The sequence below is a fragment of the Panthera leo genome, chromosome B4 (assembly GCF_018350215.1).
Source record: "Panthera leo isolate Ple1 chromosome B4, P.leo_Ple1_pat1.1, whole genome shotgun sequence".
NCBI lineage: Eukaryota > Metazoa > Chordata > Mammalia > Carnivora > Felidae > Panthera > Panthera leo.
The window spans coordinates 15,132,679-15,157,777 of NC_056685.1; the positions used below are offsets into that span (position 1 = coordinate 15,132,679).

Sequence of the window (25,099 nt, forward strand, 5' to 3'; positions counted from 1 at the left end):
AGGAGAGTGGTGATTTACTAAGTGGCCATTCCCACATGGAGACATCACTGGGGCAGAGCGGTAATGACCAGCATTTTAGGGTCCTAGGTCTGGGGTTCCATTCCTGGCTCTACCAGTGATTAGCCATGGGGCTTCCATTGTGTAAGTGTGGTAGGCAGAATAACGGCCCCCCAAAACAGGGACATTCTGATCCCTGAAACCTGTATCATAAAGGGACTCTGTGGAAAAGGTTAATTAAGGATCTAGAGCTGGAAGATTACCCTGCATTTTCTTGGTGGGCTCAGTGTCATCACCAGGGTCTTTAGAAGAGGGAGGCTGGAAGGTCTGAGTCAGAGAGATCTGAACATGGTACACTGATGGCTTTCAAGGAGGAGGGAAAGGGCTACCAGCAAGAAATGCAGGTAGCTTCTAGAAACTAGAAAGGCGAGGAAATGCATTCTCCCCTGGAGCCTCCAGAAGGAAGCCACCCTGAGGACACCCTGATTTCAGACTTCTGACCTCCACAACCATAGGAAGATATATTTGTTTTATTTTCAGCCACCAAGTTCACGGTACTTTGTTACCACAACAGGGACCTAATACAGGAAATGAACCTCTCTGGGCCTGACAGGGCAGCCTGGAAGTGAGAAGTCTGCTTACCTTCAGCAGAGGAGGAACGGGAGACTTCTGGGGTAGCAGCTCATTGAAAAGAATGACAAGTTAAAAAACTGTTTCAAAAAGGACAAAGGATGCCCCAAAGGGGGCAGGGGAAAGGGTGCTGTTTCTATCAGAAGAAAAGGGAACAAGTGGAAAAACTGTCCTCTCTGTACTACAGAAGGATCGGACGCTCCCTGCCCCCTCTGTTGTCTGAAGCTAATGCCTTGGCCCATGTTTTGAATGGACCCAGATTTAACTTCTAGAGGTGAACGAGTGAGATGTGGAGAGGTCAATGCCTTTGAACGAAGCTTCTCAAGGGGAGGGTGCACGCCACACCACACAAGGCCGCGAGGGGAAGTACCAGGGTCCATTAGGAGGGAGAAGGAACAAAGCAGGAAGCAGAATCCAAGTACTTCAAGGTGGTTTCATGGGAAGGAAAGGACGGGGTTGAGTGGATTTAGGATTGCAGAGTTTGAATAGTTCCCAGGGGCTCAAGGCTGTCACGGTGGTCTCCAGGTGTAGGGGACCTGGTCCTGGGGTGATTTAGGGCAGGGGAAATACTGGCTTGGAGTGTGAGTTTGATACAGGAGGTGGTCAGGTGTTGGCTTTGGATCGGTTGGTTTGCGTATCAAAGGCAAAGTAGCAGATAAGTTGGTCGCTATCTCTAGGAATTAAGCTAGCCCTGGAAAGGGCAATGTCTCTCCAGCCAGTAAGACCTCCAAGATGTCAAAACATCATAAAAGACAGAAAATAAACAACATGACTAATCAATGCAGTCCCGGCCTTCAGGATGGCTTCTGTCTTCCTGACCCTGTATCTTCCTCTCCTGACACACCTGCCTCTCAGCCTTCCTGAAGATGGCTTCTCTCTTGACCCACCTGCTAGTTCTACCTCCTTCATCTGGGAAATACCCCACCAGCCCTCAGACCCTGGCACAAGGCACTTCCCAAGCCAGCATGTCTCCCTCATGCTCGGTTCAGGTGGCACCTGTCCGGCCCCACGTGAGCCCATGGCACCCTGCCCGGGGGACCCAAGACAACAGACCTGGGGCTTCACTTACCTCTGCATTCTGGCACCCTGCTCGCCCTCAATGACGTGTGACCTTGGGAAAGTGACTACTTTCCATAGTCAAAAGTCCTCATCTGCAAGGATGAGGGTGAAAATGCCCAGCTACCTTGGAGGGCTTGGGGGAAGATTAAATCAGACACAGAAAAGGTCTGGTCTGTGCAGGTACTTAGCAGATGTTCCAGAATGGCAGCTGCCGCCTTTAACCTCTCACAGGAGGTCTGAGACTCAGGCTAAGCTGGCCAGCCCCTTCCACTTGAGCACACAGTTGCCTTGGAGCACACAGCAGATCCAGGAACGTGGCCCTGCCAGCTTGACAGTGGTGACAAAAGGAGCCTGGCTCAAGGTCACCAACAGTGCAGCCGCTGCAGGTGGACAAAATGTTCGACCCACAAAGTGGGGGGACCCTATGTCACACAGTCTTAGAAACTCTTCTCTCCCCTGACATCTGAGGTTTATGGGGGATAAATGGGAGATGATAAAGGAGTGGAAAAAACCAACAAAGAACAATCCAAAGTGACAGGAAAGGTTCCATTATGCACAGGAGTCTGACGAGCAGGCTTCTGTCACTGAAGAGAATCTCAAAGGCTCTCCCATGGCTGCTCTCGGCTGTGGGAGATGAGCAAGCCAGCATCGATCGGCCTCCCGGGGGCTCTCTGTTCTCATCTGTGCAGGAGGTGGGGGGTGGGCCCTGCCCCAAACAGCGGCTGAATTCCTGCTGAAGACCACCCCTGGAGGAATCCTTGTGAAACGAATCCAGGGAGAGCCAGGGTCATCTGACTGATCACTTCGGACGGATCTGGTTACAAGCAGCCTGCGCACCGGCCACTTGAAGCAACTGAACACGCCTGCAGTTCTGGGACTGCAGCAAAAAATTCCAGCCCAACAGAATCAGAATAAAGTTTGCAACTAATATCAGGGCAGGTGATATGCACACTTTTCAATTACTGCTATGTAAACTTGCCATATGTATATGGGCATTTTCACCGTGGGAAAAGATCCATTCGAGTCTTATCCTTTCTTTTGGATCCCAGGCTCTCTCACAGACCCTCAGTCCCTCCAAGCTGCGGCAGAAGACCACCGTGGGCCCACCCCATTCCTTCCTGAAAATTTCCTCCCTTGGCTGCAAATAGACTATCTTGGTTCTTAGTCTCTCCTTCTGACACTGCTTCAAGTCCTTATGTTTCTGCTGTCATCTTTGTTTTTTCTTTCCTAGAAAGGACATCTAATTTTCCAGCTTCAATGATTACCTCTTAGAAACACCTCCACGTCCCCACCCCCTACGGAGCCAACCACCGTCTTCAAACCCTGCTGTGCCTTATTCCCACCTGGACACTGAACTATTAAATCCAACCAGGGCACGGAACAGTTCCCTAGCCCGACTTTCACAGGTCTGTCCCTCTGTGTCTCCAGACCTTCAGGATCAAATCACTTCAGTGGTTTTGACACAAGCCTCTTTTTTTTTTTTTTTGGTTATCCCATGAATGAAGTTTGAGTGAAGCTTCCCCTGCAACAGGCATTCTGAGTCTGGGCCCAGGGAAGTATCCAAAACTCCAAGCAAAGCTCTATGTGTTTTTTCAGCAGAAGGAGAACGCAACTTTCAACAGCTTCTCAAAAGGCTCAGTTATGTAACTCAATGGATTAATCAGTCACTTTATGGTGCTTATTCTTATTTTCACAAACGTGGGATTTTATGTATTCTTTTTCGCCTTCCCAAATAGAGGCCCCTATCAGATGGTCATTAGATTATTATAATGGGTCCTTTCATTCCTCCAACGTGTCCTACGACTGGCAGAATAGTCTCTCCTTGGTTTACGCATGGAAAATGGCATCCACTGTCCACCAGGTCGTATCCCCAACCTGGTGTTATAAAGCAGCCACAAAACGTATCACGTGATGCTTAACTCCGACAACCTTGTCTCTCTGTCCACCAGCAGACCGGAGCACAGTAAGGCTGTTCTGGAGGAAGGCAGAGGGGAGCACAGTAAAGGGGAACCGAGGGTGAGCTCTGCCACCTGTTAACTGAGTAACCCAGAGTCCTTTCTCTTTCCAGAATGTGTGTTACCTTAACTGGAAAATGGGAATACGTGCAGTCAGATCGGCTTGGGCTCATGCGTGTGTTTGAAAAATAAAATGGTGCTAAATCGATCCAAGCCCTGGAATTAGCTCTTCCTCCCGGGCAGCATTCCTTTTGGTCTGTTTCTTGCTGATCTGGGTTAGTATCATCAGGAATGCCTGCCTGCCTGGGTCCTTCTCTGCAACTTAGATCCCATCCGTAGTTTTAGGCTTTTCAGAGCTTTCGTCCCCCTGCCCCAATTTCTGCCTTCACAAAACACTACGCGAGTTATCAGGATTGCACCATTAAGTCCTTGATGATACACAGGTTCCTGCTCTTGGCTTGTTGGTTTGAACTACCAGCAGAGTGCCGTGATAACGACACGTTACAGTTACGGCTACCAGCCATTCAGCGTTCGCTGCCACGACAATCCAGGGAAGAAGGGGCGTTTCTTATTTCCGTTTTTCAAAGGAGGAAACTGAGGCTCAGCAAGTTTAGACCCGGATCAAACCCAGGCAACTACGCCAAAGTTCGAATCCTTAATGCACTATGTTATCTTGTTTTCCATCTTTTTTTTGCATTTCCTAGATCTGTCTTCTCAATAAGCCTGCCATTTTCTTGAGGGTGGGGACTGAAGAGTTCACTTCTTTTGTATTCTGTATACTCAAGGCACTGGTAGAAGCATGTTGTGTGCTATGTAAATATTGTGTTTCCGAATGCCAGGTATATGAGAGGTACAATATGCTGTTCTTAAGTCATTTGCTCGTGTCATATGCCTCCCTCCTGTTGTTTTGGGTGTTTCCATGGAAAGTCCTTATACAGACCAAGAAAAGAACCAATTTGAGAATCCAAGTTATATGGCCAGTGACAATAATAGAGAGAAATAATTCTGTTTATAATCTGTAATCTTATGGTAGGTTGCTAAATTTAACATGTCTACAAATAAATCTGTGGACAAAGTGTGAAGCCTAGATTATTAACAAGTGTTTGCAGTATCTTTATTTATCCTATCTAGCAGCTATGAGGGGCTGGTGACAGAACCTTTAGCACAGAAACTGCTGAGTCTTAAAGAAGAAAAAAAATTAATAGTTAACCATATTCCCGGGAGAAATCTCATTAATTCAAAAGGCAATGATTTTTTGAGATCAAGCCTCCAAGAGATGGTTCCATGCAGGTCGCTAATGGCAGTATGTGTCTTTCACGTTTTTCTCCATTACAACCCTCACTGCCCTCCGTTCCCCAACACCCAGTGTAAAGGAAAGTATAAACATGCATTTGAAATCCACGGAAATAGCCAAAAGGAATTTGCAGATGGCCTAAGATACAGATTAAGCTATACGACAATATAAAATATAAACCGGGTTTTAAAACACCCTATACATTCTAGACTTACTCTCTGCCCCACTGGAGGGGAGAAATGAGGATTCTGGCAGAGCAAAGCTAACAGTCTCATGCACAAAAGATGCTCATTAAACTTCATCATCCTGTCTACTCTAATGATGCTTTTACTTAATAAAAATTCCCCGAGCAGTTGCAAGGATATTAGGCAAGGTCTTTGGTTATGTATCAGAGGTCCGAGCTGTCACGAGCAAGCATGCAGTTCAGGGGGTATGTTCCCTGGGGAAGGAGCAAATCCAGCTTTCACGGAATACATGCAGAGCAAAATCAATAATTCCAACTTGCTTCCCTGCTTAAGCATTTAAGAAAATAGGTAATCCTTTTAAATTAAACTGTGAAGTGCTAAATGATGCAATTTCCAGAATAAACTAAAAAGCAAGAGGAAACAAGTCTAAGGGCATTTGTAAGTTTCCCAAACAAGCTTCCTTAATAGACTTCATACCTGGACTGCATATTTTTTATGGAGAGAATTATTTTTTGATTTCATACTTATCACTTATAGAGATTAAAAAAGAGACATCCAACCACATATGTGTGTGTCTGTAATACACACACATATGTACAGACTTCACCATAAACACAAAGGAAAAATTATTTTCATATGTGCAATTCACCCTCTTCAAAAATTACACTTAAAAAGCACTACTATAAAAATTAACTAAATGGAATCTGACTCTCAAAAGCTAAATAATAATTATATAATGGATCCCTTAATGCGGACAGCTGGATATTAATACTACATAACCGTGAATTATGTGTTGAGATTATATAACTTATTTTTAAAATTTTGATTTATTTAGTGGGGCTTGAGTTTACCCGAAGTGGGGCTTGAACTCACGAACCAGATCACGACCTGAGCTGAAGTTGGGTGCTTGACCTACTGAGCCATCCAGAAGCCCCTATATAATTTCCTTTAGAATTCACGACCTGCCAAACAGACCTGACTGGAGAGATCACATCAGTTAGGGCAAGAGTGAGGCACCAAGCAAAATCCTGAATTTAAAGGTAAAAAAGACTGTCCAGCTAGGTGTTCGATGATAACATGGACACAAAATGAATCAAAGCATTAACGGGAAAAATCATTCTAAATATCACCAGCTCAACTCCAATGAGCGTAGACAGTAAACTGACTGATGGTATTAACAAAGCTGGAGGGAGAATCTGTCCCTCAGAAGTGTTGGTTTTGGTCAGCGATACAAACAATGGGATAAATGCTCACAGTGGGCATCTGAGGCGCCTTCTGGAGAAAGGGGAGTTCTGGGCATGCCCGGCCAGGGCTGTCTCTAAGAGGAAGCAGCGAAAACAAACACGGAGCTGCCCCCACCCTTCACACTCTGAGCCACACCTGTCAGCTCTCTCCCCTCTTCCACTTCTACCCTCCCACATTCCCAACCCCCAGCATGTGGGCAAATGGGTAAGGCCCCTGCCCACTTCTGAGGTTTGTACTTGCTATTTACCTGGAATATTCTTCTCCTGGTGTCCCGGGGACAGGCACTATCACCATCCCCGTTTTACAGATGAGGGTATAGATGCCCAGAGAGATTAAATGCCTCTGAGGTGAATAGCTATGCTGCCTCAGTTTTAGTGTCAAAACACAACTCAGTCACAGGGCGCCTAGATGGCTCAGTCGGTTAAGCATATGACTTCGGCTCAGGTCATGATCTCGTGGTCTGTGGGTTCAAGCCTCGCGTTGGGCTCACGGATTCTCGCTCTCTCCTCTCTCTCAGACCCTCTCCCGCTCATGCTTTCTCTCTCTCTCCAGATAAATGAATAAACTTTAAAAATAAAAACATGACTCAGTCTGAAACCTTTCCCTTTTTCTGGGGGACAGTGACTATTCATACATGATCCTATGGCTAATTTAAGCCAACTGGAGAAAGACTTAAGGTTTTCCCTCAAACTGCCATGGGGAAAAGTCCTTTGTTTTCTATTTATTTCAGTTAGGAGTCCAGAGCTACTGTCAGACCTGCTGACATCTCGTGAAGAGAGCATTCCTGGGAGAGAAAGCAGCCCAGACAAAGCAGAACTGGAAGACGGAGAGACGTGGGTCTGACGACATCGAGCCCTCGCACCACGCCGGGCCTGAAGTTTACCGTTATCGCTGATTATTTTTAGTAGAAAATGACCAAATAATCACCACTCCTCTTAGTTTTGTGTTTCTTGCAATCAAAGGGACGCTGAGTCCTGAAGGACACATCGGTCTCACCTTTCTCCAAATGCGAAATCCTAGGGGAGGTCCTTTTGCCCACGATATCCATCACATTCTTTTCCTTCATATCAAGAGTCGCCATATAATTATTTTATTTATCTGATTGTTTGTTCTTCCCAGCCTCCCTTAACAGAAGGTTAACTGTGGGAGAGTAGGAACCCTTCTGTCTTGTTTGGTATCCCGTGTGACTGGTACACCACGGGCATGAAATGAACACTTGGTGACGGAGGGAATAAAAGCATACATCACCGCACTTCCTAGGGTATACTCGAAGTATCCACGTGGGCTTCCTCCCAACTGGATTATTAGTGCCTCTGAAACAGGGACTGTCTTAATCATTTTGCTTCTCTAGGGCCCACCGGCCACTAGTCACCTAATACGTACTTAATGGCGGACTGAAAGAGCATCGTAGCCAACGCGTACGTTTCCCCATGTCCTCCGTTCCATGCTCCTCGGGCTGAGTACACATCAGCTTCCCACTGAGAGCTGACTACTGAAACAATATGTGCTATGCAGACCGAGGCAAGTGTTCTGGCCTTTGGAAGCAGCTACCCTCTGTTAAGGAATCTTGGTTTGTACACCAGTTTCCTATGTGTCTTCCTGGGTTTCTGCAGCATTTCTGAGGCTGGAAGGCTGACAGTGCGGCTGCGAGTTCAGTAAGCGCATCACCGCGCAATTCTGCGAGGCCTCTTGGGACCCCGGTCTGCCATCCTCTCGTGGATACTCTCTCCCATAGCACTGTGGCCAGGGTCTGCCAAAAATTCCTTTAAAGCACGGTGGACTTTTATGGAATACTAATCCTATCTGATACTAGTAAGAACTCACTGAAGATAGTAACTTTCTAAAAAAGAATTAAGCTGAAATGAAAATGATGAAACCAGTGGGGTCCCCCCTGCGTTTCCTTTGGAAAAATTAAAAATCGGAATAAATTTTTCTGGTCATGGAAAGGTAAGAGTCTTTGTGGCCACACGTGGGTCCTTCACGGATGGCTCAGGGTTGTTCACGACCTCTCACGTGATTAAGCTAGTGAGCGAGCACAATAGCAACACCCATCTAGCACTTACTGTACGTTAGCATTTCTTTAACAGGCTTCTGTGGCATTTTCCATCTAGCAGCTCGCGTAAGCTTTAAGCAGTATCACATGAATGACAGAAGCCAGGTGACTCCAAATATAAGTGATACGACAAATGAGGAACTAATGGCACAGGACTAGGAACACTAGTGTCTAAACAGAAGCTTTGCTTTTTCTTTTTTCCATCTTTCAGACAAGGAAAAACGGTAAAAGCAGATTGAGAGGTTATTATTCACCACCCCCCCCCCCCGCCCTTAACAATTTGGACTCTCTGTTCCTGAGACTGTTCCTTCCTCAGTTTCTCTCTGTCCAGCTGGCTTGGTGATTTGGCCATGGCAGGGGACTCATGGCCAAGCCCACAGAAAGCTAGCCATCTCTTCAAATTTAAGTACAAGCCTATAGGTTGCAGATGCAGGGCAAAGAACTCTGAACTAGATTCACAAGTCTTTGGAATTAATCTTGTTATCTGGGTAATCTGTTTCCCCAGATGGAAGATGGGGTGTTTGGACCTAAATAGGGGCAGTAACTGTCCAGCCTGGATGCTGCCACACCCCTCACGCAATGACTGAGCACAGCCTGACGGTACCTCAACCCCTGTCCAACTTGAACTGTCCAGGCCACGGCTTCAACCCCCTCAGCGTTGGACATCTGAATGGAACTTGCCGACTTTACACATGAAGCTTGCATAAGCACTTTGCTTTTATTAACTTGTCTAACCCTTAAGCAAAATTATGTTAAATGAAACCTTACAGGGCTCACATCTCTGAGGTTCCTTTTATGTTCTGCTCAGATTAAGGCATGATGCTTGCGGTCTGTAGACCACACTGTATTACTTGCCCCTACTTTCTGTGCGTGGATTTTCTGTGAGGTGACTCATGCTCTGCTCCCAGATAAAGCCAAGACATTAAAATAAAAAATGAAAAGATGAAAACGAAAAAATAAAAACCAGAAAGCATCCATCTACGTACAGGTGGACTTATGCACACAGCGCTTTATCCATGAGGCTCTCACCGGAGGGATTTCAGGAAGTGGCAGGTACAGACCAGTAAATGCTGCCCAAATGCCCCAGCCTGCTTCCCTGGTGAAGCAGAAAGCCTCAGATAAGCTGAGCTCTCTCTAAAGCGGCAGACCCCACCCTTGCAACATGGCCTATCAGGTTGAACTGTGCTTTTCATCCATTCCTGATACCAATGTTTGAATCACTGGCCATGAATAAGGAAAGACTGGCAGGAGGGGAGGAGACCAGCTTTTGGTGGCTGAGAGACAAAGTGGTATTTGGGAACAAGCCAACAACTGTCAAAAGAATAACGGAGAAGACACGTATGGGAGCTCGACAGGAGACAAGCCTGTAGGTCCCACCCTTCTTTGGTTACACTTTCATGTTTCTGAGTTTTGTGGAGAAAACCTACTCCCAAAAGGAATGGAACATTTAAAAAATACTTTTAGCCCTGATGTATTCATCAGACTTAGTGTGTGTCATCCATTTCCTCCTAGATTTTGTAAATCAGATTTTTAAGAGTCTCGAAGAAATTTATGGTCTTCAAGGGCAAAAAGGTTAAAAATGAAGACGTCTGTGGTTTGTGCTTGATGTTAAAAATTATATCAAGGATCCATCCATGCACTAGCAATAAATCTGAGTGGGGACCCCAGGAACCTATCAAGAGGAGGAGAGGACTCTGTCTTGGGGCTCAGGTTTTAGTTGTTTGATGCCCTCGACAGGCCTTGTAGACTCAGAGCAAAACTGTGGCCGTGGGCGGGGAGGGGAGAGCTCACGCTTGTCACAACAGACCTCATCCAAGAACCTCAAGTGTTTCATCTAGCAATCTCACCCACAAAACACTCCTGGAAGGTGTGAGAGCATTCTAAATACAGATGGTGAAAGTCAAAGCAGGAGGTGGAGATGCCAGAGGACCAGGGTATCTGTGGAATACCGCCCAGGGCTGCTCTTTTCTTATGCTTTCCAGGATATCCAGTGGTTGTGGCCATGATGTGGCCAACAGGATGACACTTGGGCAAAAAATGACGAAGGAAGGGGGGCACAGGAGTTATTTCAAATACTGACAAACTGTCTGCAACAACTGAATCAAACTGACCTATGTTCTCAGGGAAAAATACCCCTGAATACCTGCTATTCAATAGCTATTCAAGATGTCTGCTCAGGACACCTGGGTGGCTCAGTTGGTTAAGCATCTGACTCCTGCATTAGGCTCAGGTCATGATCTCATGGTTCATAAGATCGAGCCCGGCATGGGGCTCTGAGCTAACGGTGTGGAGCCTACTTGGGATTCTCTCTCTCTCTGCCCCTCCCCACTTGTGCATTATCTCAAAAAAAAAAAAAAAAAAAAAAAAAAAAAAAAAAAAAAAAAAAGATTTCTGTCCAATATATTTCCTCCAGAATGGCAAAAGCCCCTTTTAGTCAGTACTTACTATACTGAATACCTAGTGATTCCCCTCATCAATATTTCAGAAAGTTATTTTTAAAATCTTATTTTTAAAACACATATTAGTACTTCTAATTTGTAGACACGTACTCTATACTTTCATATATCTATAGACTAGCTCTGTCCGAAATATAAAATCCATACAGATAACTTTCACTTTTCTAGCAGCCACATTAAAAAAAGTAAACAAATGAAATCAACTTTGATATACTTTTTAACCCAATATATCTAAAATATGATCATTTCAACATGTAATCAATATAAATGTGATTAATGACCTATTTTATCCTTAATTTACAGACAAAAGACTTAGCAAATCTATCATATAAGTTTAATGATTTTTTTTTTTTTTTTTTTTTTTGCCCTAAGTGTCTTTGAAACCTGGTGAGGATTTCACAGCACATCCTAATCAGACAGGATAACAATTCAAGAGCTCAAGAGCTGCATGCTGTTTGTGGTCACATGCTGCACAACAGAGAGAGACCATGTGAATATGGTGGGGTCAAGCCTTTCTTGTACTAGATGAAAGGCATTCTGAAAGCTGATGGGACTCTTTCTTGGTGCTTGGTTAGTTTTTGCACTTCAGCAAAAGGAAGGATGGACACACACACACACACACACACACACACACAGTACTTTTTAAAAAAGTAATCCCACTTAGCTAGTAGGTTCTTCCCTGTTTTTAATTGCTTACAACAGTTCCGAGTATGAGCCTGGAAAAGTCTTCAGGCCAATACAAGTAAGTCCTAAAGCCCGTAAACACTACTTGGCTGGAGAAAAGCATAGTTGGGCCTTCTCTTTCCCAAAAGCAACAACACATAAAAAAATGGCTTTAGGAGCCAAAGGTCCTGAGCTCACAGCTGACCAGGCTGCACTTTCCACAAGGCCTTCCCTAGCAGGGGCTCAAAAAGAAGCAGGTGTAGGTCATGTGGACTCACGAGTTTTGCCATTTCCCAAGCAAGCCGCCTGGCTTCCTTCCTCACTCAGCTGCTTCTTGTGAAGTGGCAAATACCAAGTCTAGACTCTGGCTCAGTCTCCATGTCCGTCTCTGATCTCTGGGCCAGGGAGTCTGGAGGGTGGGTCTACAGAAGTTCACTGCAGATGTCCATGAGGCACGGCATCCGAGTCATGGCTGTGCTTACAAGAGACTGGGGACAAATGTTCAATGTGCTGGCTCTCCCATGGCTGACAGTAGTTTTAAATTCTCCATTCCTCACCAGGATATTTTTTCTATGGAACTCAGAAATAAGAAATTGAAACCTAAAGGAAGGGTGAGAGCCAAAGACTTGTCTACTGTGGAGCTCCCAGACATGCCTTTGTCGTTCTTTTGACAATTGTTGACTTGTTCCCAAACGCCACTTGGCTTCTTTCCACCCAACAATACAGTCTCCTTACCCACTAGCCTCTTTGGGTTCCCTTGCCCTGCTCGTGTCTCCCATATTACTGGGGCCTGTCATCATTGTCTTTGGCTAACACTGATGGTGACCGTCTCTTATGGGGGGCACTTTGAAACTGCCCACAGTGAACAGTGTAATACTGGCTAGATGTAAAAGTTCCAGACAGAATTAGTGGCTGTGTAGCTTGAACTATTCTAAGCCCAGTTCTTCAATCTATAAAATAGGAATTTTAATCAGACCTACACTGCCTACAATTGTGAGGAATGAATGAAGCAATCATGCAAAAAGCTTATCACCGTGTCTCGCCACCCATTAAGTATGAACTATTTTTTTCATTACAACTACTCTTAAGAGAGGTTAGGTCAGTTTTTCAGGATTTCTAGCAAATGAAAAAGGAAGGGCCCAAGTCCCGATGTATCTGATTTCAAAATCCAGCCAGCTTTTCCAGAAATAGAGAAAGTGAGTGACAAAGAGCCCAAGAGAGTCCAAGGGAGTGCACGCAGGAGAGGGAGAGAAAGCAAGAGAAAGGGTAGCTCTCTCTGTGCTCAGCATCTGTGAGGAAGTTAAAACACCTGGCAGATGTTAGTCCTGGTTTTGAAGTTCATCTATAACAACTGGCAGCTGGGTAACCTTGGCCAACTTACCTAACCTCTCTGAACATGCTCTGCCATCTGGGAAGTGGGAATGACACTCATAGTACATACCTCATAGGGTCACTAGGAGGATGAAACCAGAGTGTTTAGCAGGTACCACACAGGTGCTCAGTAAACCAAGGCTGTTACGCACACTGTGCCCTGAATTGGGATTGACCATTGTAAGCTTGGTTGAAAGCCAGAGCTGAAAAACGGGGTTGTGTGCTACAAGTTTCATGCAAAACACAGTCTTGTCCCAAAGAGATGGTTTTTTAAAATGTCACATGTGTGCTTGAGGAAAAAGGCAAATGGCAGAGAAAATCAGGTGAGGACCTTCAATATAAAATGGCTAGCAAGCCTGGTCACTTTCTGACCCTGGTCTTCACTGAATATTACACAGGGCCATGCTAGTCAAAGAGAAGAGAATCATGGCGAATCTTCCTGCAAGAAGATTCACGGGCTTTTGCTCTGTCCGGGGTCCTGAATGGGCGGCTTCCCAGGACTAAGTGAAAAAAATGAATAAGGGCATTGAGCACATTGTGGTCCTCCTCTTGCTTCAGCTCGCCCATTCACAGGCTAAGCTATTCTCAGATCTATTCAGATGGGAACCACATTACGTAAGAGTCAATAATCTTTATGGTAACTCTGCAGTGAAAGTGTCATTTGTTGTAATGAACACTGATCATAAGTTAAGCCCCTAGCTACTCTCTCTGTTATTTTTCATTATACTGTTCCTTGCTCTGTTATATTTCAGGAGTACTGAGGGAATTCATCCAACTATGTTCGCTAGTCAGCTCTTCGTTACTCAGATTACATTCTGCTAAGATGCAACGAAGCAATTTGCAAACACACGGATTCTCAAGGAAATGCATCAGACGCTGGTTATATGTTCTCCTTGCCAATGCCAGCGGGCACCCGCCCCTCCCTGGTTATTTGTCCCCTTAATTTGCTATTTTCCTCTCTATTTATCTTCCACTCAATTCACAGTATGGTTCTTTGGACCCAAATCCGAGAGACTATTAAAGTGTTTCTGGGTAGTTTTTCCTTCGGTAAGGACTCTTTGTTCAATTCCACACCCAGAATAATGTTTCCCAAATCATCATCGCCTTTCATGTAGCCCTCACTTGCAAACACCACTCTGCTTACATTACAGTCATTCCCCCCTCCGGCTGCTTTAAAGGGCACTAACTCCAAAAGGCACACCAGTGAGGGAAAGCTGGAGGTTTTCCATTTCTTAAAAGCCCAGTATGAAAAATTCATTTTGCATGGTGTATATTAAGCTCGAGAGTGGAATTTCCATATGCCTCTGTGCTTCGTGCTCTTGGACGTGCTTACGGGTAGGCTGGGAGTCCTCAGAGGGACCACGTCATCGCCATACCTCAGAGGTCCCCAGCATAATGGCTTGGAGACCAGGTGGGCTGGACCTCTGGCCACGAACACTTGCAGGTTTCACCACTCTTACTGAGTCTGAGGCTTCCGTCCATCCCCAGCTAATACTGGGCATCTCCACTTTTCCTGTGGCCATCAGGTTTGATCGTGTTTGCCATGGTGCCAGGCAATTTAATTTAAAATATTAAGAATAAAAAAAATGGCACCTGCAGACACCAAAGTTCTGGGTTTGCCACCCTGGATATCTTTTTAGGGCAGACTTGGCTGGGGATGTTCCCTTTTCAGAGAAATCTAGCTCAATGAAGTGAAATGGATTCAGACAGGCAGGCTACAGTAATGCCATATTCTCTTTTACTGTACTTTTCTCCGGATACACAGCAGACAAAAGCTGAGGAGAAGCTTTTATTAAAATGTCTACAGCTCTTTAGAAACATTAAAAAAATTTCCCCCAGACATGATACAGTGCTTCTGGTGAATGCAGAAGGCTATCTATTCACGCATATGAAGATAACGTGTACTACAAACCAGTATCCAACAATCCTGTGCCAGGTGGTACTCCTTGGGAATTTTGTGGTTGTGGGGAGGGTGGGCATAGAATCAAGGCCACAAAATAAGAGTTCAAGAGAAGGGTAAGGAGGCTAATTTCTTTAAAGGTGAGGTGAGCCATATGGACTCTAACATAACGAACAAGAAGGACAAAATTGGTAAACGAAGTTCCCCTCTACTTAAGGGAAATAATCGTGCTGAGTAGTTAATTAACCAAAATCTCAATTTCACATTAGGTGTAACACATGGAAACAGTAAACAAGCAAAAGCATCAGAAAATTTTAGCAGATATAAATTAGGAAACAGCTAGCATTTGACAAGTATAACTATATGCAGAAGCTAAAAAGAAAGCTTGCTTACAATGGTACAGATTTACCCCACGTTCAAGAAGAATCATTAAGGAATCTATTGGCAAACAGAACCTGTCTGAGGCTCATTTTGTACATGAAAGAGGCATTCTCTGTGCCACCTAATAGGGTTAGTTATGAGGACCTAATGTCAGGTACTCAGCACCTTAATATGGTTCCCCTTGAACATTAAGGGAATAACTACTATCCAAATGGCCCAAAGTACATGTATTTGTTGTCAAATACTAAGAAATTAAAAGTGAATGGGAACGCATAGATGGAAGGATGCTTAAGTAAATACGTGAGGTAACAGTCCTGTCATTTAAAAAATGTTCTAGGGGTGCCTGGGTGGCTCGGTCGGTTAAGCGTCCAACTTCAGCTCAGGTCATGATCTTGCGGTTCGTGGGTTCCAGCCCCCCATTGGGCTCTGTGCTGACAGCTCAGAGCCTGGAGCCTGCTTCCAATTCTGCGTCTCCCTCCTTCTCTGCCCTTCTCCTGCTCATGCTCTGTCTCTCTGTGGCTCCGAGCCAAATAACTGTTAAACATTTTTTTTTTGAAAAAAATAATAAAAAATGTTCTATACATTCTGCCGGCAAACAACTATCACCGTGGCTTATGTAGCAGTACCAGTCATGTTTCTACTCCAGTCTCGTCAGTTTGGTCCAGTTACAAGTCTTCACTAGTGAAAAAGTTGATGGTGACATGGTCCATAATGAATTACCCTTCTGTGACAGCAACATGAATGGCCGCTGTCACAAAAAGTGAACTGATCTAGGCATGCGGCAAGTTCCTCACCCTTTCTTTTTACAGGTAAGGCCGAATCTCATCCCAGAGGCATTCATATTAAAAACCAGTCACAACAGAGGGAGTGGCCCCACCGCCTGCTTCCCATCAGGACGTATTTTGGCTGTGTACCCCAAGGAAGGAGCCTGCATGCTTCCTTCAACAAAAAAGTAGCTTCCTTCAGCTGTCTGCCCCAAGGGACAGCAAATCAGCTCTGAAAGACTGCTGACCCCAGACCCCAGGACACACGTACATTTATCTGTAATGTGCAGAATATGGACGTTTCTTGGCTGGAATTGTAGAGAAAAAGTAACTGTGACAGGAATCTAAACTGTATCTTCCTTCATTTTTAACTTACAAATTTCACTTTTAAAACAAATAGAATATATTACAACCCATTTAGAAAATCAGAACAGGGTTGGGTGCCTGGGTGGCTCAGTCGGTTAAGCGTCTGACTTTGGCTCAGGTCATGATCTCATGGTTCATGGGTTCGGGCCGCGCATAGGGCTCCGTGCTGACAGCTCAGAGCCTGGAGCCTGCTTCGGATTCTGTGTCTTCCTCTCTCTCTGCCCCTCCCAGACTCATGCTTTCTTTCTCTCTCTCTCTCAAAAATAAACATTAAAAAAAAAAAAAAAAAAAGGAATTCAGAACAGGTTGAAAAGAAAACAGCCAGAAGTCTCTCACTTAAACATAAATTCTACTAGCATTTTTTTTGTGAATATTTTTTAAGTTTTCTTCCAGAGTATATATGTTTTAATAGTAATCATCATGGCTTATATTATAGTTAGGTTTCTAATTTTTTTTGAAGATTTTTTGGATAATTTCTACACGCCACATGGGACTCGAACTCATAACCCTAAGATAAGGAGGCACGTGCTCTGCCGGCTGAGGCAGACAGGTGCCCTTAGATCGAATAATCTTAAATAGATGTTACTGCATTAGTATTTGCCACATCATAAACACAATTATTGGCAGGCCACCCGTGAATCCATACTGTATGTCATAACTGAAGCAAACATTTCTTTGTTTTGGGGACAGACTGCTTCCAATATTGTTTTTAACAGAATTGCATCTTTAGTAGTGTGGCTTTGGGCAAATCATGTAACCCAGCCAAGCTTCAATTTTCTCAGTGAAAACAAACAAACAAAACAAAACAAAACAAAACAAAACATAGGAATAAATATTAACCAGCATCATTCAAGAGAATACATTTAAAACAGTAAGTATCTCGCAAAGACACAGGCCTCCACTGGTGTTTACTACTGGTGGTAACAAATGAAATCATTTCTCACAATGAGCCCGTCTGCATCTAGGTCAGAAACACACGAGGGGGGTCAGGGAGATCCAACCTGCTCTTACAGGGAAGGGACCAGGTGCTTCCTGAGCAGGTATCAGGAGAGGCCAGGGCCACTTCCATTTTGGGGGTAGGGAAATTATGGGCACAGTCACAAAAAAACTAAAATGTGGTCACAAAAAGTACAGTATATTTTATATTTTATTTTTTAAAATTTATTTTTGATATATACACATATACGTATATATAGAGAGCAAGAGAGAGCGAGAGAGAGCACGAGAGCGAGAGCGAGCTAGGGAGGGGCAGAGAGAGAGGGAGACACAGAATCTGAAGCAGGCTCCAGGCTCTGAGCTGTCAGCACAGAGCCCGGTACGGGGCTCGAACCCACAAACTGTGAGATCATGACCTGGGCTGAAGTTGGACGCTCAACCGACTGAGCCACCCAGGCGCCCCAAAAAAGTACAGTATATTTTAAATATACATACCTAGCAAACCGACAATTTAAGACAACAACAACATGACTCATATATAACACAGTGCTACTCAACCAGGCTCGATTTTGCCCTCCACCAGGGCTCTTTTTGGCAGTGTAGAAACATGTTTGGTTGTTGCACCCGGGGGGTGTGTGGCTGGCATCTCCCATCTAGTGGGGGTGTGGTGTGTGTGGCTGGCCAGGGATGCTGCCCAACATCCTATAATGCACAGAACAGTCTCCAAGAACAAAAAATTATCCAGCCCCAAAGTCAATAGTTGAGGTTGAAAAATCCTGGTGTAAACAAAACTTACAAGTCAAATGAAACCAGAGGCCCTTACTGAATATTAAAGCCCGGAAGAAGTGGGTCTGTTTCCCGAACCCCACTCGGCCCCCGAGGACGGAACATCTCCCCCCAAGCAATGTCTCCCAAGGGTGTTCTGTGAGATGATTATGTGTGGAGATTCCAGCCTTAATTACTATGTACGTTTATTAATTGTAAGTGATGCCAACTTATCATCTAGAGTACGGCTAAACCGTTTCATTTAAAAATAAATTTAAGAATGAGAACGGATTTAAGGAAAAATATTAAACCTGTAACAACAGAGGTGCTACCCGGCTATGGTGAAAGTCACTCCCTTAGACAACACGGTTTCTGTACACATTTTTTGTACAGATACTCTTTAACAGATTCGAGGCTGACAATGACATGAGGTTAGTAAATTTCTCCAAGTTACATAATGGAAAGAGCAGGAAACAGCACAGCCCTACTGTTTCCAAGGTTTCTTTTTCTCTGAAGGGAACTGTGCTTTTAGTGACGCTCAGAGATGTCAGAACCAGGCCATCAGGGCGGCATGCCAAAGACAGGAACCGTTCGGGACTGTATCAAAAGCAGAGGGTAGGATTCTGGAAAATGCTCCAAGAGTTTCTTAGTTGGGCCAAGGACTGTTCTGGATATCTGGATTTAGTGGAAAAGGCCGTTTATAAAGCAAGGCTGGGCAGGGTTCATGCCCACACACACGCGGGTACAACCGGGATGGAAGTCACTAATGCGAAGAGATGTACAAGGTACGAGTTCTGTGGCAGTGTGAGGACAGAGAGGGGGCACGCTCGGCCCCCTGAGAGGAGTCTGAATCTATAGACAAAAATGGGCACGTCTAAGGCTCAAAGTTCAGGACTCTTGACTGAGAGCTCTCCTTGGATGGTGTGAGGGAAGCGCTACCCAAGAAAGTCCGTGAAGCAGGGTGGAGACTTGTGGGACCGCTGCGCCCGCCACGGCGCTGGGTCGGGTGCTTTCACGGAGTTGTCGGTTTACAGATTCAACGCTGCAACCTGAGTTTCTAGGGATGAAATTAAGAGAGAATTGAAAATTGGCCAATTTGAGCTTGAAGAACAAACACGCAAACAAACTACCGCAGAAAATTAACACTCTGTCGGGCAAAGTAAAAAATAAATAAATAAATAAAAGCCTATTACAACTTAATCTTCATATAACCCTTCAATCGCTAGTGATTCAAGGAACTAGAACTTGATGGATATTACCACATCAGTGTCAAAAGAGACTTGGAACACAGCAACACGGACGGACGTTCTGAAGGGCTTCCTATTAAGCCCCTTGTTCTGGGCACTAGTTTATTAAGGAGCTGAGTGGTTCCTTCGCGAATACACAGCGCACCGAGTTTGTGCTCCAACCACCACCCCTGCCCTCCAGCTCAGGGACCCAGGAACCTACAGGAGACCACGCCTGAGCCCAAGCGCAGGTACGAGCAGCGCCAACAGGGTCACCCTTTTTTTTTTTTAATTTTTGTCATGTTTGTTTATTTTTGAGAGACAGAGACATACGCAGAGCGTGAGCGGGGGAAGGGCAGAGAGAGAGGGAGCCACAGAATCCGCAGCAGGCTCCAGGCTCTGAGCTGTCGGCACACAGTCTGACATGGGGCTCGAACCCACCAACCATGAGATCGTGACCTAAGCCAAAGCTGGATGCTCAACCAACTGCGCCACTCAGGCACCCCAGCAGGGTCACTCTTAAAACAGCCGGTGGACAGACTGGGCACGGAGGAGCGGGAGCAAACGTGCCAGCGTGCCGCCCGTGACTTCCCTTTCAGGTTCAACCGGCCCTGCTCCCTTCCTCCCCTGGGGCTGCCCAGGGCTCCTCGCCCCTTGGAAGTCTCCCACTCCTCTTCGGAGCTCAGCTGTAGTCATCCCAACTCCTTCTGCCTACAACTGTGGTCTGCCAGCTGGTCCTCAAACCTTTTTGTCCATGCCACTGTAACTGGGGACGTGATGCTCTCCCAGCCCTTTATACTGGCGCACTACTGGGACCCCAGCACAGGGAGGACACCGCGTAGAGAAAGCTGTCTCCCACCACACTGCCATGCTCCTGTTCTGCCGCCTTTCCCTTCCCTGTCCCGATACTGCACTCCTCAATTCGGTGGAGACCCTGAAGGCCAAGACAGTATCCTATAAATCTCTGTCCACACAGCCTGGTCTCGTACACACCAACTATACTTAATACAAAATTGCTCGTGTGCTGATGGATTAAAAGAAGCTCCGACTCACTCCCTTCCTAGGTTCCTAAGAAGAAATACACCATAAAGCTGAAGGATACAGCTGGCTTCCTAATTAATATTAGTCACTTGGCAGTTCTTAATTAAGAACTCCAAAATAAAGACCCACCTTCCTACCATGCCAAGTACATCTCACCTTCATTAGTATTTAAGAGCTGTACCACGACTTCATTTTTATGCTCTTTTCTCTGGCCTGCCAGATGGGAACATTAGCTGCATAGTATTTATTAATATAATAAACAAAGACAAGTGCAGAAGCTTGGGGGAAATTCAGGCAGAATTAGTCACCGCACTCCTTCAGCACAAGCTTTACATGGAAGCGGAAGGAAGCCTTCTCTTGTCATGCAGGAAGCAGCTCTCTGCCCCAGTCACCACCTACAAAGAGCTTCTGTGCCCTGGGGGTCTGGTGTGGGGTCCCCAGGCCCGCCCCCCACCTATTTTTGTGATGCTCTGAGGGGCACTGATTCAAGGCTTGCCTGTCCAAACCACCTCTGCCCTTGGGAAAGCAGGAATGTCAACTTTGCAAACCGGGGAAAGATCTCAAAAGACAAAAAGGTCCTATCCCTTTCAAGATGGTCACACAGTCACTGTGGGTAGCAAAGCAGAGTTCCTGTGGGAGCCAAGTCCCCAGCGTGTTCTGACCAGGAAGCGCACGGCATTTTCTAGCTCTGTGTGTGATCGTCAGTCACCAACTGGTGAGTGTTCCCTTCCTCAAGCCTCTAAGCTGGCCATCGCTGAGTGACCCACATCCGTGTCCTGCTAAGAAAGCGCCTGCTTTCATTCTCAAAAGTGTCCTCCTTCGGCCAATCAACTATTTGGGCACCTTACTGAGGAGGAAATGAGAAAGTAAAAGGACATCAAGAAAAGGTGGGCGAGTGGTTACCAACAGGTTATGCATGCTCCCTCCTTCTAACGGCCCAGCTCTAACGAGGTGTGGGAGCTGCTCTCGGCAGTTAAAATGAACTCGAAGCCCAGTTCTGTTTCTCACCGGCTGAGTGACCTTGGGGAAGAGGCTCAAACTCAAGTGTCCCAATTTGTTTAAAGGCAATCAACACAATGGCATTGCAGGTTTGTCGTGAACATTAGGTCATGCATGCAAAGCACCTGGCCAGAGGAGATAGCCACAGCCAGGGGTGAGGGTGGGTGTGTGTGGGGGGGGGGGGGGGGGGCTCAATGAATCTCACATCACAATTCTGAGAAATGACCCGCAAAGCCTACATGTGTTTTAACGCAGGTTAAAAGCAGGGATTCTAGCGTCAAGGACAGTCTGGAACCCAACTTCATTATTTCCTGCCTATGTGCCTTTGGGAAAATGACAGAGGCTTCAGTTGCTACTCGTGAAAGACAGAGATGAAACCAGGGTATCCTTGCCTCATGGGGTGACCATAACCCCCTGAAGACCTTTTCTAGAAATTGGTGGGGGCGTTTGTGGTTGTCCTCATGCCTGGAAAGCTATAGTGGCATTTACTGGATGAAGGCTGGGGAGATGATGTCTTCTGATAAAGCCAGACCTGGTATGTTGAGAGCGGTCTCCCGGGCCCCAAGAGTCCTCAACGTCCGTGGGACATTCGTGTAGATGGAAATCCTAGAACCTCAATTTGTTTTATGGAGGAACACAAAGTATTTTCTGTCCAGCATCGATGTAGACTGGATATTCCAGCCATGCAGCTTTTGTGCAAATCGAGATGAGGCCATATTTTGCTATGTTTTTGGAGCTTTGCTAAGATTCGTTCGCCATCTTGGAAAATCACATCACTGACACCGAGACATCTTATAGTATCTGGGTAGCCCATCTGTCCTATCTCTTTCTGCCTGTTTAGAGCTGCCAGATATCCAGATAGGATTTCTATGCACAGCTGCAAACATCTGACCACTATGACCCATCCCCCAGGGTAGCCAGGAGCAGGCTTTCATATATTCAATGAATTCAGTAATAAGCCACACTCTTTTCATTTCTCCACTATGTTACAGTTGGAAAATTACAATGACTTTGAAAAAACTACGTGTGTTGGTTACGGTAGCTACAAATCTGTTTCAGGACCGCAGTGGCATGACCCAAACAATGGTCACATAAATGATGTGAGAGGTTTGGGAAACACTGCACTTTCTCTTAGGGCTGCCGGGAATATAAATGTGGTAAATGAAATCAGAGCACTGCACAGAGAGCCTCGTGTGTAGTAACTGCTCAGGAAACGTTAGTGACTTTTCGTATCGGTAACGTTACCAGTAACCACCCCTTTCACCTAACGCTGCTTGATTAACCACTAGTATAAAATGAAACTCACCTTCTGGTTCTCTGGCTAATTCCATCCAGAGGTGAGACCGGCAATGGTGAAGGGCATTCTTTCCTGCATCAGAGGGAGACTAATAACATATGGCAAGACGCCCAGAAGGGAGAGAGACTTTTCCCAATAGCTCTGACACTCACAGAGGGTACTTCATTAGCCTGTCTATTACAAACCACTTCAGACACATATTTATTGACAGCAATCTGCCAATTGATTAAACATCTCAATATATGAAACTGACTTTACATTAATTAGCAGTTTGGAGAACATGATCCTAGAAGTTAGGATGGATAGTTTTGGAGATCCTGGCAACACTTCATTTGCTTTAACCTTTCTGTAAAATATCAACAACACACTATAAAAACAAGGAGCTGGTAATAATCTTCCTCCATATCACATTATGTACACACACGTATTAACACATTTACATACGTTTCACAGGGGGCTCGATTTATAGTGTCCTCTGTTTATGTTTTTGCACGTAATACTTAATTTTTTTTCAATATATATCTTAAAACCCTCATTGAACATGTAATATAACTGCCTCTACATGAGCTAAGTTTCAATTTTCGCTTGTTAGGTAGAATCCAGTGACTGCAAGAAATGGTACATTTTTCCTGTATGTTCTATAAAACGTTGTGCATTTAAGAAACAGCCACGTGAGACAGGAAGGAAAAACATTCGTTGCTGCATGCTGCGTATTCGCTCTTAACGATAAATATGAGTAATTATTTTACACGACATAGGATTTTTCACTTTGGAGCTGTTTTATAAGAAATACGAACTTTGAGGGGAAAAACAGAGGGCCGGGGAGTCCTGCAATTAGCTCAAAATAATAACCCTGAGAAGTATGGCTTATCACTAAGTTTTAGCCTTCTCTCTTTTTATTAATTCTTACTTTTTACTAGTTGGACTTTACTGTTTGAACTCCCAAGCAACCCGGGATGGTTTTTTTTCCAAAGTAAAAACAAACCCGAAAAAAACCCTGTGTTCTTCAACTCCATAAAAAGCAAGGTCCACGGAAAAAGATTTCTCTTTTTCCAGCTTCTCCTGCGTTCAGGTCCTATGCCTTCCTCCTGAGTGTCGCGGTCTTCTGTCGCGATTTGAGAATCGTATTCCTCAAATTCTTCACTCCTGGCCACAACACTATTAATGTGGTTATCGTGGCGTGACACTCAACTGTGCTCTTCTGCCAAGTAGCACAGGGTTCACGTGCAGTCCTGCCAGACGTACAAAGCTCCCAAACTTCTGTGTGCACGGGAATTACCTGGGGCATCTGGGCACGTGCCGATTCTGAGTCAGCGGGTCGAGGGGCCCGAGATCTTCCATTTCTGACCCCATTACCAGGTGACGCCCAAGCTGCCGGTCAGGGCACTCCACTGAGTATCAGGGGACCTGAGATCGGGTCCTTGTATTAATTAGCGAAGGTTTAAAAGAAGACCCATTGGCAACAAGATGATCTAGGAACAGTGTGGCCTCAGTGCACGGTGACACAGAACGTGCAGTAACAGGAAAAACAGAGGGCTACCTGAGTACACGTCTTCCAAGTGATCACGTTACAAGTTTCCATCTCATTCCACCCGCCATGCACCCACCAATCACTGAGCCCCGCCTTCGTGACAGGTGGGGTCACTAGCAAGCTGATCGGAACATTATGTGATGGTTCTGTGAGTCATAAAGAAGCTCCGGATTCCAAGCCCATCTTAACATTCCCTGATGTGTAAACCCAGAGAAGTCCCCTAGTCTCTCTGGGTCTCTATCTCCTCATCTGCAAACAGGGACAGTACCTACATACACCCTACGGGTACAAGGACACTAACAGAACCTCCCTCTTAAGGTTGTGAAGAATGAATGAGATCACGTCTCTGTCAGTCTGGACGCATCTAATTACTCATGAAATGGCAGATGTTCTTAGAAATAGTGACTCTAACCTCAGGCAGCACAGAGGATGCTATTTTTGAAATTCAACTTGTCCCAAATGGAAAAAAAGTAATTTTGTTTGGTTTTCTTTTCCATTTTGGTAGCACAACTATTAGACCCGTTAAACTTGAAAATCACCTTTTTTACCCACTAAAATTAAAAAAAAAAAAGTATAGATTTTAAAAAATGAGGGTGACCTAAATTCACTTTGGTTAAATGTGTTGTTCCGCAGATGAGAAATTGGGGTGTGGTTGGGCCAAATGAGTCGACCAAAGTGACAGGTGGTCGATGGCAGAAATGTGCTCAGAAACTCCCGGAAACCCCAGGCCGGGCTCTTGTCAGTCTGACTGCCTGGCCCTACCCGAAGTCACCCAAAAGGTCTCAAGCGAGTTGACAGGATCCAGAGATAGCCACCTGATGAAACCGCTGTCAGTGTGTGATTATCGAAGATTCAAAAACTAAGGAGTGCAAAATGGTAAGTCTTGTGTCCATTTAAGAAAGGAACACGCCCGGTTGGTGATACAGCTCTTGGGCTGTATTAACTTGGCGTCCGCGGGCTCTGTAAGGACACAGGGCTGCTGCAA

At 45.3% G+C, this 25,099-nt stretch overlaps 1 protein-coding gene across 3 annotated transcripts in view; it reads right to left on the minus strand.

Moving 5' to 3' along the window:
* The window catches only part of RSU1 (Ras suppressor protein 1), a 200,902-nt gene that overhangs the window by 3,683 nt on the left and 172,120 nt on the right, over positions 1-25,099 (minus strand). The window contains exon 9 of one of the 3 annotated variants that reach the window (XM_042945003.1): positions 17,792-19,077. The exons of the other annotated variants lie outside the window; for them this stretch is intronic. Within the exon in view, the coding sequence (XP_042800937.1) occupies position 19,077 (1 nt within the window). The 3' untranslated portion in view covers positions 17,792-19,076. Of the gene's footprint in view, positions 1-17,791; positions 19,078-25,099 lie in introns of those variants that run through there. 3 annotated transcript variants of the gene reach the window in all.